Source organism: Ornithodoros turicata, unplaced genomic scaffold, assembly GCF_037126465.1.
Source record: "Ornithodoros turicata isolate Travis unplaced genomic scaffold, ASM3712646v1 Chromosome12, whole genome shotgun sequence".
Classification (NCBI taxonomy): Eukaryota; Metazoa; Arthropoda; class Arachnida; order Ixodida; family Argasidae; genus Ornithodoros; species Ornithodoros turicata.
The window spans coordinates 1,978,755-1,995,864 of NW_026999301.1; the positions used below are offsets into that span (position 1 = coordinate 1,978,755).

The 17,110-nt window shown below is 42.5% G+C and overlaps 1 protein-coding gene across 5 annotated transcripts in view; it reads left to right on the forward strand.

Moving 5' to 3' along the window:
• The window catches only part of LOC135371623 (uncharacterized), a 46,910-nt gene extending 30,525 nt beyond the window's left edge, over positions 1-16,385 (forward strand). For all 5 annotated transcript variants that reach the window (XM_064605610.1, XM_064605612.1, XM_064605613.1 and 2 more), the window contains 3 exons: positions 3,416-3,530; positions 10,861-11,015; positions 13,852-16,385. In XM_064605610.1, coding sequence (XP_064461680.1) covers positions 3,416-3,530; positions 10,861-11,015; positions 13,852-14,205 — 624 coding nt within the window. In that variant the 3' untranslated portion in view covers positions 14,206-16,385. The remainder of the gene's footprint in view (positions 1-3,415; positions 3,531-10,860; positions 11,016-13,851) is intronic.
• Positions 16,386-17,110: the final 725 nt, after the last annotated feature.

A 17,110-nucleotide genomic window follows, 5' to 3' on the forward strand; every position in this document is an offset into this window, starting at 1 on the left:
TGCGACCACATTGAGTGTTCCAGGGTCAATCCTGTTGTCCCGGATCGGGTGCGCTCGTCGGAATCTCATTCTTCTGCCATCGTAGGTGCCCTACCGCGCTTGTGAACCTTTTAGGGACGTGACGTCAAGTAGGATCTCGGTCACTGGCCTTCAGTTGTTTAGTGGAGAGGTTACGACAGTACATGCTTTAGTACACACACCTCCACTTTTCACGTACGGCAGTCCTGTCTTTCCAAGGCACCCATGATGGGACGAAAAACAGGGTGTCTACCAACCTGGAAAACAGGGAATAGTCAGGGAATTTTGATGTGACTGGAAAAGTCAGGGAATTGTCAGGGAATTTGGCAAAAAAGCAGCTGAAGTCAGGGAAAATCGCAGACAAGTGCCGTGATGATGCGCGGTGAATTGCGAGTGCCGACCAGTCGTTGAGAGGCGATGCCGCAGCAACGTTACTGCGAGTAGCAGTTCACCGGTATGACAAGCTCTGATGCAGAAAAGTAGGGTAGCCTCACTAATACTTAATAAATGGTCTGTTTTATGTTGGGTCTGGTATCAAAACGTATGAGCAGGCACCAAGTTCCCTTTTGTTTTTGTCAGGGAATTCGCTTGAAATAGTCAGTGAAAACCTGGAAAAGTCAGGGAATTTGAAGGCTGCAGTTTGGTAGACACCCTGAAGAAGGAAGAGGGCCTCGGACAATGTTTACGAAAATCAAGATTTTGAACCCTTGAGCAAGGAAGATGTTGTCGTATGCAAGTATTGTCGCGCGACAGTTACTGTGGGCTGTGGAAGAGGTGCGGCGCGCATATCGGAGCACGTGCAATCGCGGTGCTACGTGAATCCGAAGAATCCTCGTAACGAACAATGTGAGCAAACGCTTTCCGGTCATTTCTTGCAGCACTTATAGAACTCGAACTGGTACTTCGTAAAACTGGTAATTCGCATTGGTTGTTTTTGTTAAGGCTGCGTTAGACACGCACGGCACTGTAATTACACTGTAATCTCACTGTACACGCAAGGAAAAACATCGAAAAACTCAGATTTCTCGAAAATCAATAAACGTTGAAAAACATACGCCGAATCCACCCACAAATAAACATGGAAAATGCGGAGCCCTAGTTATAACATAGTGTAATCGCACTTTTCACGGCTTGTGTAGACTGCAACCAAAATTAGCAGCATTGGCGTCTGCCTTCAAAGGCAGTACTACGTGGACTAGCATAAGAAATGTGCTTGGCCATAAATCTGTTTCCAATCATTTATTTATTTGAAAGTGCTTTGCCATCATCGACTTTGTTCAAGAGAAACCGAGCTGCCCGCAAACGCAAACTGCTGAGGCAGCGGGCCAATGGCAGCGCTTAGGGCGCCATCCAAGCGACAGCATCAAGTGCGAGCTTCATCAGATTTGCATTCTCGTGCAACAGATGCCGCTGTGAGCTGAAGCATGCTCCTCGTACTTTCTGTGGTCGCAGGAGAAAGCCAAGTTTCACCTCCTAGCCTTCTTCCTCTGTTTCAGGCACTTGTCTCCCATTTCACACGGTACCCCCCTTGTTAAAGGGAACATGAAACAATATTTGACGAGGCCACAATCGTTTTTAATATGTTCCCCTGTACTAAAGCATTCACTCTGGGAAATATGAAGTTGAAAATCATTCAAATAGCAAAAATATTCTATATATACCACGGGCGTGAATGGCAGCTGCTACGGCCCGCCTCGGAGGCGAAGTGGCCGTGACATCATACACAGAAATATGTTGCCGACTCGCGGATGGGCATTTGCGAGCAAACTTCAAAATACAGTAGAATCTCGATGATACGAATCTCATGGGGTAGCGGAAAAAATTTGTATCATCCGAACTTCGTATCAAACGAATTAAACCAAAATAAAAATTGAGGCAAGAAAACAGACAGTGACTGTTCATTTTCCGTTACTGTCAATGAAAGAGGTCGGTTGTAACGCTTTTGTGTATCCGTTTTTGGCGAATGCTGCCCAAACACACGAGATGATTCAAAAGATAGCACGTGCTTTTCACCCGCGAGTCGCGCGACAGTGATCTAAAGCAAGCTTCTCCTAAAGCAAGCAGGCGTTAGATGATAGTAACTAAGGGATCATGAGAACGGTTTCCTGCAGAGTACTCGGAATTCTCGAAAATTATTTCATGGTCCCTTTAACAACATGGGTGAGGGTCTCATTCCCCTGCTCATACTGCACTAGCCCTGGCAATGTCTAAAATGCCCCTCATAATAGCTGCCCACAATGTGGAGGCGACCACTGGCAAATGTGCGCGATGCCTCAAAGGGAGCACTTGGTTCAAACCCTTGAATACCCTGGAATTTGAAAATGCCTTTTTCGAGGTTTGGAAGACCCTAAAACTTTCCACAGTCCTTGAAAACACCTGATTTTGAATCTTTTTCGCATTCTTATGTTGCTGTCCATGCGAATTCCTCGTGTACCAAGTCGGAACTGCAGTTTTGTAACCACAGGAGTTGGTACTCGTTACAGTAGGACTCTGCAGTGGAAAACGGAATTTCGAGAAATGAATGGTGCCCTTCGTTGTATTTGTCAACCTCCCTTCTCAGTCACATTTCTGAACACATCACTATATGTGCAATCCTCTCATATTCTCTCATGTGACACTAGTAGCTTATAAATATTTTTGTGGTGGTTGCCCTGGTGACAAAATTGTGTTTTACATCCCAGGCAAAATGACTGCTGAGCCTCAAAAGATTCTTGAAAGACCCTCGAATTGTTTTGTCCCAGAATTCAGTGGGAACAATGCCAGAGCGATTAAATGTCCTTTCAGATAGACACCCTGCTGATTTAAAGATTTTTAGTCGTGTAATTGCGCAGCATTTTGGGGGAAACAGTTCTGAAATTGACGATAAGTAGCTGACTCTTTCCAAAGAGGGTCCCACCTGGATGGGCATGAAATGTTTTCTCTTAAATATAGTTTGCCTAAGCAAGGCTGTTATTCTGTGAAAATTTTTCAAACGTGCCATAGTTTCTGCAGAAAATTACATTTTTCCTGTCCACTCGAGAAAATTGAAAAAAGACTGCTTATTTGAAAAGAAAAGGTAAAACTGGTGTGACGTTTCTTACACTGAAACCCACCAGAACTTCCCTCAGAATCAGAAAGTGTATTGCGAGGACAAGACCGTGTTTATTTTCAGTGGAACGCTGTGGAGACTGCTTGTGCATCGCAGGATTTTTAAATGATATTTCATTAGCTATTCTGTCTCACTTGAAGTGATATGTGCCTAGATGTGCAGCGATTTATATTTCAAATTGTATTAGCATTTTTAATGTGTATTCTATCTCTAGCTACGCTATCTTGTACTGAAGGAGTATCTATGGTTTTCAGGTGAACTTCTTAGCAACAAAGGCTCTTATACAAGGTGGTTGTGCTTTATTTTCAGGCAAGAAGCAAACGTCGCCTTGTCTATGGACTCAAGGAAGTCAGGAGGTATCTGAGCTTAAACAAGCTAAAATGCATAATATTTGCCCCCGACATCGAAGAGGTCAAAGCTGAAGGTACGAAATTTGTTGTGGTTTGTTCAACTCCACATGGAAACACAGTGGTAGCTAGTGATGTCGGGAACCTGTCGAGATTCACATTTGCAAAAGCAAAAGGTTCAATGTTTTTTGCGCATCCACGTCATTTTATCCCGAAGCGGAAGGATCTGTTTTCTGACTCGAATAGTGGCTAGTAGTTTAAGTGGATCTGTTGCTTAACTGAAACAACTGCCACAGACTTGTTTAGTTTTGTATTTATGCAACGCAAAGATGTTCCCATTAATAGGCTACTTCAGAAAATTCCAGAGTGCTTAACACCACTTTGAACTATGGGAACTTATCAACCAAAAAGTAGGAGAGGGTCTCCAAACCGTTTCGATTTCTCCTCTCTCATCCTATTGTCCACGACATGTCAAGGTCAATGAAAACGAAATGTGAAGGGCTGTTATCCTTTCCCCCATGACAGTAAGCCCACAGGATGCAACACCTACACAAGGAACACTGGGATTTCCTAAAATTGTGAATTGGAATCAAAGTTTTGGTACCTCCTAGTACATAAACAGAACTCACTGGGCAGGTTGTGGGTTTTTAGGTGCTCACCAAGTTTTTCTGAGTGCGTTCAGTACAGTTGAGCTTGTTTATAACGATACTGATGGGAAGACAGAATCCGATTATGTCAGATTCATCATTATATACGAGTTTCCCATGAAGTTGCCGGTCGGCATCACGTCAACGAAGTAGAACGCCACTGAGCATGCAGATTTAGTGGGAGTGCAAACGCACTTTATCTAGCCCTAAATTGACACAGCTTTGTGTTAAATGCTACCACAGCTCCTAACATTTTCAGATTGATGACAATGTCCATTGCTCATCTTTCAGTCTCATAGTCTATCAAAACGACATTGTCCATTGAAAAGTGCCTCATCCATGGGTAATTTGTCGACACCTGTTTGGGTGGTGTCATGCAACTGTCTGCCAACTCACATATTGGAAATCAGAGTACTTCGCAACGAGGTTTCGTGCATCGTAGCACGCAGCAAACCAGAAGAAAACTTTAAGGGCAAGACAAGTATGTGGAGAGGGAGCAACCTCCTCTATTTCTCACATGTCCCTTTGAAGTTGCGTGCCTTCCAACGCGCTCATCTAATCCCCTTCAGTAATGCGCTGATAAACGCACCACATTCTCACTTTAATGCTAATTGGGGATAAGGCTCGCGAGAAAGCGTCACAAGTTGTACTGGCTACCTGGAGAATTTTGATCGCTATAGGCGAGCTGATGCTTTCACGGATTGATGTCTTATATTGATGTCTTGTTTTCATGTACTTCAATGGGTGAGCTGACGCACGCATCAAAACCTTTTGTGCAGTTCGGCAAATTGACACATATACTTTCTTCAGATGTTTTAAACTGAAAATATTTTTGATGGTCCTCTGTACTTCTTTAAGGCTCCACTCTACTGTGTTTGATTATGGTACCATATCTTTCTGTACGTTGTGTACAACTTAATGTACAGTGTGTTTATTGTGCTGGCAAGGTAGACATGGAATTTCTGAACAAAAACGAAATTTATTATGTGCTACCTGGCAAGTTCTCCTAGGGCAGTAGAAAGATGAGGATGCACAACAGTGTTTGTTTTCCCATATGTGGTGCATATTAATAAGATTACATTTCAAACTCTTCTGGAACAGCTGGGAACATGAGGGGAAAGGTGTCATAGATATGGATGCATCATTTCTGTCTGGATTGCACTTCTTGCATTCAGGATTATAAGAACTGCTGTAGTTGCTAGAGTGTGCTTGTGTGGTCTCATTCTTGAATAAATTGAAAGAAGAAAAATTTGGAAATGTTGGCTGTATCACCATGGATATCGGCTACTGTATTGCACTTATTGCTGCATCCTCTATGCTAATGAAGGTAATGAAACGGGGGAATATTGGTTCAAAGAGAGATGCTTCTTCAAAGACAGTCAAAAGCCACTTAAAGGGGCACTAAAATGCCACCACAAGTTCACTTCAAATTATGTTACCTGCTGCGTTAATTTTGCACTTGTTGTCACAATTCAAAACTTGGATTCTGTTGCAAAGCTGCAGTCAGGATTATCAGACTCCTGCGTGCCTCAGCACTATGTAGTGAACGTCGTGTTAGCTCATGCATCGGGTACACATCGGGTTCTTTTAGTTCATGCTGTGTGTGAACGTGCGTGCCTTGCCATGGAGCAGTTCCGGCAAAAAATGTAGTGCGACATGTGAAGTGCACCGGCTGTCGCCGTCCGAAGGGCGTGAAGATGATTGAAGAGCATTTGCAATTACTGCTGTGGGCTACAATTCAGTCAATAGATGATGAAAGAAATTATGAAAGATGGAAGTCACTGAAAAGGTTAGCCAGCTGTAGGACACTAACCCACATCTTGTGGATTACCGGTCCAGGGCTCTACCAATTGAGCTAAGCTGACACACCTCCCCAGCGACTTACAAGAACATCAGTCCTCTCGTGTTCTCACGGTCAATAGATATTGAAAGCTGCGGCAACGCGCATCATGCCTCACATGTCGACGAGGCTATGATAGGACCCGTTCTGATCCACAAACACACGATAAGCATGCATGCGCTTCTCCTGTTATCTGATTGGATGCCACCAATCTTGGCTTCCTGAAGATCCCATTCGTTGCCGTCAATGACGGCTCCGTTTTCATTGCATTTTTCTTCTAAACGATAGCACTCTGTTAACAAATATTGCTTGTGTAGACTTTCATGTAAGAACAAGTTGCTTTTGCATTTTAGTGCCCTCTAAGGAATAACAATATAAGAGCAGAAAAACCCCATGGGTCAAAACGCCTTATGCGTCGGAGAACAAGGAGCAGTCTAAACAAGGACAACGACACAAGAAGACACACAAACAGAGGCTCCACTATCAACAAGTTTTTACTGAACAACACAAGCACACTTTTATAACCAATGGTAAGGACGGGAAAAGGGGGCAAAACGGAAGACACGTGGGGCCATATAAACACGAGGAACAATCAGATCTAACTACTCACTTCCAGCCTTCAGTCTGCATTCCAAGAACCCAAACTCTTCCCTAGTTAGCGATATTGACGGCTCACTGACACATTTATCAGACCCATACTTCATTATCAAAAAGGCCTCGAAAATTTCTCTTTCATTCTTGGAGTTAAATCGTCCTCTAATCTTTGTTCTCGGAAACTCCGGAACGCAACCGCAGACCCTGACGTGTTCATGCAAGGTACCCCCACCCGTCTTATTTACACAATTCTTGAAATCCCACTTTATGAAATCCCACTTTCGTGTGATAAGGTTTATGTGGGCCAATCTGGCCGGTGCCTAAATGAACGCTTAATGGAGCATAAGAATTGTGTAAATAAGACGGGTGGGGGTACCTTGCATGAACACGTCAGGGTCTGCGGTTGCGTTCCGGAGTTTCCGAGAACAAAGATTAGAGGACGATTTAACTCCAAGAATGAAAGAGAAATTTTCGAGGCCTTTTTGATAATGAAGTATGGGTCTGATAAATGTGTCAGTGAGCCGTCAATATCGCTAACTAGGGAAGAGTTTGGGTTCTTGGAATGCAGACTGAAGGCTGGAAGTGAGTAGTTAGATCTGATTGTTCCTCGTGTTTATATGGCCCCACGTGTCTTCCGTTTTGCCCCCTTTTCCCGTCCTTACCATTGGTTATAAAAGTGTGCTTGTGTTGTTCAGTAAAAACTTGTTGATAGTGGAGCCTCTGTTTGTGTGTCTTCTTGTGTCGTTGTCCTTGTTTAGACTGCTCCTTGTTCTCCGAGTCATGTACCAACAAGCCCATCAAGCTACGCTACGCCTTATGCGCTTTTTGCATCTCATTTCCTTTTCTTTACTTTTTTATTTCTCCTTTATTCGGTGTTAGCACCGTGAAGCAACTGTGGCTACGAGTGGCATACAGATGTGGACAGACGAAGGAAGGGCAGCAGGAAGGGGGATCGAAGTAGAAGGAACCACTGATCTCTATGTATAAAGACTGGATCGTGCATAGGAGAGGGGCTCGTGGGAGAGAGGTGTGGCAACCGGCCGCCATGTTGGAGGGCCCACTGGCGCCAGCTGCTCCCATAGGAAACAATGGGAAGCAATTTTATTTGGAGTATTTATTGCGCTTTAAATGCTCCTCATTGCCGATTAGCATGCATCTTTTAAGGAATCAGTGTGCTGATGTATTCCGAACGTGCTTCAGCCGTGTTCCTGTAGTTTTTAATGATAATTGCCTTCTTGTTCTTCTCCGCTGTCTATATTCCGAATAGAGGGTAGTAACTGTCGTGCACAGGGCGCATACGCACGAAGGTGAATTTGGTGAATGTTAACCTATGAAATTAATTATTTTTACTCAGAAAGGTTTCGCACTGTTTGTTATTGTGAGGTACTTCCGTTTTTATATTTTTCGTTTGTTTTCATTTCTGTTCGGTTTTTGTGTGGTGTTCCGCAGTTCTTGTTCGTTATTGTGTGGTTTGGTGTTGTATGGTTCTCGTTTGACTTTTTCCATTATCATATTATGTTCTACGAGTGTCTCTGTGTGTGTTCTGCAATAAGACCTCGATCCCTATTCTGAAGGGGCTCATTATTTTATTCACCACATCCCCACCAGCAATGGGGTGGAGTATGGACCCTGGTGATAAAACTCCCCATTCCTCATCTTAAAATAACGTTATTGTCACGAGTGCTTTGCAGTTGTTCAGCTGTCAGCGTATTTCATTACAGAAATTTGAAGCGCTGTGCACGAAGAGCATGCACGCGCATGACTTTTCACGAACGCTGTAAGAGTGACTGCACATATGAGGTTAACACAGCAGTTTATTTACTTCCACCGTACCTCACAGATTAAAAGAACAGTGGAACAAATTGGCATATTGGCGTAGGTTCTGCATCCGTTTCTTCGGCACAGCTGAGCGACTGTGAGGGGAACCTGCAAGCACAAGCGCATTGTTTATAGAAAATACATGGTCTTGAGATTTGTAGGAGCAGCCACACATACTTTCTTAGTACGCAGTGGCACCAGCGAAGTAGCAATGCAAATAAGTCAGAGTCGATTTTTCTTCAAAATAAAGAGCTTACCTGGGAAAAATTATCCTTGTTTCTTTGTCCGTGTGAAGTGTACTCAAAGCTGCAACAAACTGGCATGACATGCCCTTTAATTTAAAGGAAATCTTTAAAAAATGCGGGCAGCCCCGCTTGAACTAAATGCAGATGACAGAATGCGTTGGGCCCACCAATATGGCGGCCGGTGACCACGCTGTGGAGCACCAGATCCAGCCTATACTATAACTGGGCTGACATTAGCCTGGGAACTGGGCTGACATTAGCCTGGAAAGTTCTGGAAAACCTCCTATGCGCAGTTGGTGGTAGGATTCAAAGCCACCACCTCTCATTCTTCAGCACGACCTCGCAGGCCCAATGACCCTTGCACGACCTGATTTCATTTATTCCTAACCCTTATCAGTCTCTCTCAGCTGCAATAAGATTGTTTTGAATGACCTCATTAACCACCAATGAATACACGCTTGGTGGTTGTGCATGAACTTGTACCAACTAGCATGTTTTGACATGCTTTGCCACTCTGATATTTTAAACTTAGAGGCTACAAAACTAACGGCATATCTTGCCTTTCAAAAGAAGGGTCATCTGAGAACCTTTCTGAATCTCGGTGAGTGGGACTGAAAATTTGGAAGTGTATCAAACATCTGTTGCAGAAAGGGAGAACACAAACCCATGACCCAATGCCCAAACCCTTTACTCTAACAACAGGGCCAAAACAGAATCATACTTGGGTGTTGTATATGGAGATAACGATGACGGGGCAGGTTTCAGACGTTAGCGCGTGTAACATGTGCTCAGGTTGATGCATTCTCTCAGATTAAAGGCTATTGGTTGGTTGCTGTGACCTTCGGTTGCTCCGGACCTTTTCCTTATCCTCATGAACACGATAGTTAATGTATTTTGTGGTGTCACTTGTGGTCACACACACAAAACTTGTCAGGCTAACACTGCTCAGTGTACTACTCTGGTTAGTTAAAACAAGTTCTCTTTTTCCTGTTAGTTTCAATACATACGCAGTGTGTAGGAAACATCCGGGATAATATGTAGGACTTAAGCTCAGTGTGTTCTTGATGTCACTAAAAATTAATTCTCATGTCTTCAGAGTACTACCAAAATTATGTCATTGCATTCTGCATGTCTTGCACTTTGTTCTCCCAAACTACACGGAAGTATCGTAACATTAATTTGTAGTTTTGAAAAGTATGATGTCACAAGGTGCCTTGATCTACCCAGGCATCTGGCAATGTTGCTCCTCGAAGGTGGCTTTCTGTCGCCTCACCACAGCTGCTGGCAAGGCAGGCAGTCTAGGCTGTCTCTAGGAGACTGAGCTCCCAGTGATGTCACCTACTTTTAGAGAATCCAAACCCATGATGGTTGTATGGGTTCTTTCAAAATATGCAACCTTCATTGACAGCATTCAGAATTTGCGTACTGAATATTTGAGTGAGGTTGATTTATAATACGCAAGAATACGAATATATTTTCTTTTTCCTCCCTTTTTCTCGGATTTGGATTTAATCCTTTTTCTAGATAGAAATTATTCCCTATTCCCTTAATTTGTTAATAAAATTTGAGTTATGTTCCCCTTCTCTCTGTGTTGGTAAATTACATCATTGTGGATCATTTGTTACTCTGAGTGTGTGATGCCTGTTATACCGCCGCTGTTACACGAGGTATTTGTAGTAGTTGCAGATTCAAAATTACCTAAAAGCCATTCGAATACTTCTAAGTTGACATGTTTCAGAAAGCTGACTGAAAGCATAAATCTTGATTACAGATCCAAGACACATTGAAATCCACTGGCTATGCTGTCCGAGGTTTTGGAACAAGATGCATACTACCCCCCCCCCCCCCCCCCCGCCTGTCCCTCATTCCTTCCCTGCTGTCCTCTCTCCATTTGTCCACATCTGTACACCACTCATAGTCAATTGCTTCGCTCTGCTAACACAAAATCTAGGCTTGATTTTGATTGCACTTATTGTCATTGGTAAAACGAGGATTTGATTTAAATGTGATTTGTGCCATAAAATCCACAGACTGCCTCCAAAACACACTCTCAACTACGTGTGTCAGGATAGCACAGAAGCAACCAAACCCTTTGTGGGGGTTTTCCTTAATATACGAGTATGTTCACTTGTCAGTAGCTGCTCATGCTGACTGGTTTACTGTGTATTGCTAATTGTTTTTTTTATTCTTTTTTTCAAGCTGCTCACACAACCCTTCATTATGTACATGTTGGTTGACCAGTTCATCTCCATGTCTGTTCCAGGTGGTCTCAATGATTCTTTGCAAGACCTGATCGATTCCGCTAGGAGGCATTCTGTTCCAGTTGTCTTTGCGTTGAAAAGGAGAGCTTTGGGGTACTATTCCAAGAAGAGTGTCCCTGTGAGCTGCATCGGCATCTTTGACCATGGTGGACGAGAGGTGGGGAATCCCTTAGTTCCTCATTTAATATTGTTCCAATTTTGTTGACTTGAGGAACCAGTGGTGACTGGTATGCGTGTCATGGACCACCTTTGGTCTCAATCTGCGTTGAATTTTTAGTTTCATTGAGTTACATTTCACATTCTAGGCTTTACTGGAGCAGAGAAACGGTCATGCTTATTGCAGGATGGTGTAACATATGGAGAATGGAATGTAACCCAAAGAAAATAGTACTCACGTGCATTACAGGAAATAATTATTATCCTCTTGGCAAATGTAACATTTCACTAGTGCTTATATATAGTAGTATAGTAGTTTATGTAGGTGGGACACTCACTACCAACCTAACGTGGCCGTCGCATATTTACAAAGTCTGTACTGTGACAGTAAGGTAATTATAGTTCATTAAAAGAAAGTTAAATAATCCACCTATTGAAACAAAAATCGCAGCCTATAGTGCTTATGCCAGATCCAAGTTAGTGTACACAGCCATTGTGTGGGACCTGCGTACCAAAAGGAGCGTTGATCAGTTGGAAAAAGTACAGAGGAACGCTATTACCATATTTTCTCGAATCTGAGGAGCCCCCTTTTTCAAAATGAGGCTGTCCAAAGTGGGAACGGTCCTTACATTCGAGTGCAGGGAATTTAGAAACTCTAGCGAAACACTATAAATGGTGTTGGATGCACTAAACAGAACAAATTATTTATTAAACCTGATTACTTCCCCAGATACCCCTGGCAACACATTTCATACCTTTCTGGCCGGTATCCACACTCAACTGGTGGCAATTGTTCATGTACCGTGCATATGTTTTGTCTCGAGAGGGTTGTTAATGAAAGTGTCAATTGTCTGCAACACCACTATCAGCCCTCCAAGGATAACCACCAAGTCAGTGTTGTATTTCTTGCACAGCTCTTTCACTTCGTTGGTGAAGTGCCAACACTGCACTAACACCAATGGTCTATGCAAAAGCGCATCAGGCCGCCGCAACCGCATGGTTTTTAACCAACCTATCACCAGTTGAGATAGAGCATCACCTTTCGTTTGAATTGCATGAAGTATGATGCCATCTTCGAGTTTATCGTAGCAACGTCTTTTTTGATCTGACAGAAAATGAGGAGGCTCTCATCCCTCTGACGCGATCATGTGAGCGAAGTGGGAGAGGGCCTTTAGATACGCATGCAAACCTTATCTTTTCTTTTTTCCTAACATGGGCTTTCCAAAGTGAGGGAGGGTCCTTACATTCAAGAAAATACGATAGATTTGTACATGGAAAGTATAGTAGGTATAATTCCTTGTCCAAGTTAATGCAACAGCACAATACACAGCAGCCAGGCAAAACGCATTTTGGGAAGACTCTCATTTCCGAAGAGAGTCATTAGAGGTATAGTTAAAGTAAATGTTCCAGTCCAGACTGCTTAAAATGTTCATCAGCAAGACAAACGAGGTGCAGTCAGTCTGCATGGAAGTTGCAAATGATCCCTGCAAAGATAAATTGTTACATGCATAGTTTTTTTTTTTCAGTTTTTTTTTTCACGAACAGTATCTGAATGGAATTCACTGCCCAAAAGCATCTTTCGGTCTAAAAGCTTTGACAAACAACTGGAAGCTTTGTAGCTGTGCTTACTTAAATGTAGGATGTTTGGAATGTTGAATGTTATTCAGAGATATTATATATTGCTATTGCTGTATAATGCTCCTGTTGTCTCTGTATTATGACTCTGTACATAGGCCACACCTGCTTGAACCAAGACTGGCCGCAGTATCGATAAATAAATAAATAATTGGAGTCACACTTATATATCTAAATCTATGAATGCTAATGAAGCCAAAATGTGCAAGAGAAATAGTGGAGTAGAACTGTTTATAGCTATACCATATTTGCACTGGTTGGTTAACCAACTTCAACGTAGTGTTGCCTTTTCTTCATCCAATTAATCGTCTCCTCGCTGCTGTTTTTCATAGAGCTTGTTATGACACATTCAAAGCAGCTAACGACTGTCTTCCTGTTTGGTAGTCACTGCTACCATTTGATATGGAATGCTAATGTGCTGTTGCATGCTCTATAGCAAGTCGGGCCAAACACTATGAAAGTAGGTCAGCCTTTCCCAGCTCTCCTCGTGCACGTAGAACGGTCTCATTAGAACGCTCTCAAGTACGCTCTCAGCTGCTCTATTTGCTCTGATCTTGTTTCTTGCAGTCTTACTTCTGTTTTCTCTATTTAAGCCTTCCCACCTTTCCCTTCTCCTTTTCCCATGCACTCACTATGTATCCTCTTGTCGAGTTGAAAATTAAACAGTTGCTGGTATTGACGAGGCAAGGTAGGCTTACTAAGGATGTTTATCCTAAACAACCGTTAGACCATAAGTGGTAGAATGAACCAGCTGTTCGCAGGAAGGAAGGCACACTGTAAACAAATCGCTGGGCAGGCAACTGGCTGTCTTGCACTACACTCAAGCTACAATGTCTTCAGACTACACTGGCTGGAGCTGTATTTGCCCATGCTTAGATTGTGCCATGATTTCATTTGTGCTGGATGCTGAGATTAGGACGATAATATTGACTGACTTTTCTTTATAATGCTTGAAAACTGAATCCAGCTTAGGTTGTTTGTTCCAAAAGAGCATGTCTGAATAACTCTACTGCCTTGCTCTCCTACGTTTTCACATACACTTGCCTGTGTATGCCATTGTGGAGTGAAGTGCATCACAGCACGGCAACTCAGATTCGAGGATCCATTGGGCTGGCCTTATCAGTTGCGAGAACTTCAGTACTGACAAGGCATCAGTGCTCAGCAGAGTTTCTCATACTCACTCCTTTTTAATCTTTTTACAGGCTGATTTCAGACACCTTATAGAGCTTGTGGAAGAGGCACGGAAAGCGTACAGTTATGCGGTAGAACAGCTCCAAAGTTGTCAGAAGGCAGCTGAGGAAACTTCTATGTCTAGTCCTATGAGCACCACTTGCAATGAAGCTAGGCAATCATCCTCGCAGCGAAGCCCTGGTAAAGATAGAACTATCCAGCAATCAGGTGCCAGTGAGACAGTGTGTTCCTCTGTTGACGATGGTTGGATTACAACAAATGACACAGATGAAGACTCAGGTGATGAACCAGAGGCTGCTGTAGAAGCAAGAGCGGCTAAGGTTTCTCAATTGCTCGTTAATGTACTTAGAGCGCCACAAAAATAAATGAGTATGTTGTTGACATGGTAAGGACTACATAGTACAGCCAAAGTTAAGGACTGTAGTTTTATGCCAGAGTCTGTGGCTCCTAGGGGAATCAAGTTGTACAAACACACCTTTTTATCGCTAGTCATATTGTCATAAACAGTTTCAATACAATGCTGTCATATTTTTGAAACACCGTGGAAGTTTTGACATCCTGATAATGTGAGGTGTGCATGATGCTTGTATTATCATGGGATGCCTTTCATCTGAAAGAAAATCGTTTATTTTTAAATTTGACAATCACCCCCTTTTGAATGCTGACCGCTGGGGTGTATCACCATGATTGACCTGAAAATGCAGTGGGCAGCCTTCACATTAACATTCCTGTTGATTTTGTGAGATAAGCGACAATTTAATTTTGAAAGTGTTAAGGGTTCAGAACATAGATGTATCACACAACATATTTCATTTCAAGTATTTCACAACATTAGCCTGTTTACACTGAACGAGCTGGTGAAACAACCAAGTAGGCATTGCTCTACTGTTAACATGCATTAGCAAATAGTGATCTAGATGTCTTTCATCAATATTTTCACATATTGCTGCTAATGCTATCTACAAAAGCTAACTAAATGTAGCACGTCTCTTGTGTTTCTGTTGCTCAGTGAATATGAGTATAAACAAAGGGTAAGAAATGCAAATGGTTTCTGTTCATGAGCTACGATAACTATTGATTTATTCTGGATTGTTCACTCTTTTCTTTTCTTTTTTTTTTCACAGTGTTTGTGATATTTGTAGATTTGCATAAATATTTTGTGTAGGCATTTTGAACATGAGTACAGTGTAGGATAGGTGGTGATCAGAATTATAGTTAAGTCCTCTCTGGCAGTAGTGTACCACTTCGAAAGAATCAGTGAAAGAAACTGTTTATAATGAGCACTTATAGCGACAACTGCACCCAGCATTCTTACCAATTAATGCCTCGAGCACTATGCTCAGCTTTTCGTGGATGCCTCACGGAGGCTGGACATGAAGCTGCCAAGCTCACTGAGCTGTAGAATATATGGGAGAACACTTTGCTACACTTTGTTTTGTCAACAGTTATGAAAGCTAGATTTTTGCAGTTCCCCTGCGAATATATTTTGACACTGCGTGCTGGGTACACAGTGTGTACAGTTCTGACAAGCTCGTGTTGACGGTGCGTGTTAGATATTGACAAATACGAATATTCTGACATCTATATTGAGTCTTGTGTTTGCAAGGGGCACATGTGCCCACTTCATTAAAATGCTTGTGCTTATTTTGGAGTGTTCAAAGGCCAGTTGTAAAATTTGCATGCAGTTGTAGGATATCCTAGTAAATGAATGTGTGTATGAAAATTGCACACATTAAATGACATGCTGAACCACAGGAATGAGTTTTCCAGGAATGGAATGCTCATTTCACTTGTTTCACTGTATTTTTTCTCAGTTTACTACCACCTGACAATATTGGCCATTACGTGCCAGTGTGCACGTCTGTCATGATGGGTGGGAAAGAACTCCAAAAAAATTGTATTGGGAGGAGGAAGTATTATTGAAACACTGTCGAAAATAACTTTTTGCACGAGATCAAAAAGATAGTGAATTAGATAGTTTTAGATTATACTGTGCAACAATGTTTGATGTTGGCATGTGACTGTCATGAAGCAATACTTTACTAGGGTGATCATTTCTGTGCTCAGCTACATTCTTCAGGCTTTAAACTGGCGTAGACCCAAGCATTTTTAGGTATTACAGATTTTGAAAATCGGAGGCAAAAATCTGGTTTTAGTTCAGTAGCTGATCAATAGGGTAATATTGGGTGGAAGATCAAAATCCGGCAATGTCATATTTCAGATGAACACAAGATGTCAGGCTGTTCTGCTCAAAGCACAGTGCCCATTTGGTACCTGAATTTGCACTGTAGCAAGGTTGTTTGGGGAATTTTCTCTGTTACTTAAGTGACAATAGTGCAAATTAGGTTATAGTGCAAAATCTGCCTTCGAGAATTACAAATTTCACTCCACTTTTAGCATCCAAGAGAAACATGAATGGGACGGATGCTATCTACAATGATGGGTTACGTATACGTAATGATGTACATAGTCATGGCAATTGGTGAATTACTACTGGAAGTGAACATTGAAGGATAAGTTGCAATAAAAATGTTTTGTTAAGGTGCCTGATTGATGAACCATTGATTTACGACTTTTCCTTGGTGTATGAGTGGTGCCCTCTGGGACAACTTTCCTCATTCTAATTCTCGATTTTTCAGTAATGTTACACGAATTTGAGGTATAATTGTATATGTATTTAGCTAAGGCACACTGATTTAGATATCCATGTACACAAGTGTACGATAAGAGGAAGGTATGTAGCCGGACAGGGTAGGATGCACAGTGGAGCAAACTTATTACTGATGAAAGAAGGAAGTTACCGAAAAGATTAGCCAGCTGTGGGACCCGAACCCACATCTTCTGGATTACCGGTCCAGGGCTCTACCAATTGAGCTGAGCTAACACACTTCCCCAGCGACTTCCAAGGGCGCATCATCTGAAGGGACTAACCAGCCACTCTCCCTCACTCATCCTCCTTTCACTCTTACATGTTTTCCCACACATACGCACACTCATACGACGGGATCGACGCGAGCGGCATCTGTTGAACATGATGGCAATTGATGCTATGAGGCTGGAACGCATAGACATTGGTAGAGCCCTGGACCGGTAATCCAGAAGATGTGGGTTTGAGTCCTACAGCTGGATAACCTCAGTAACTTCCTTCTTTCATCATTAATTTCCTAAGCACTTGAGGCTTTGTATGTAGTTGTCCCTTCTATGTGCTCCAGCCTCAGAACATAAATTGCCATCATGCTAAACTTATTACATTTACTGCAGGTGTGTGGG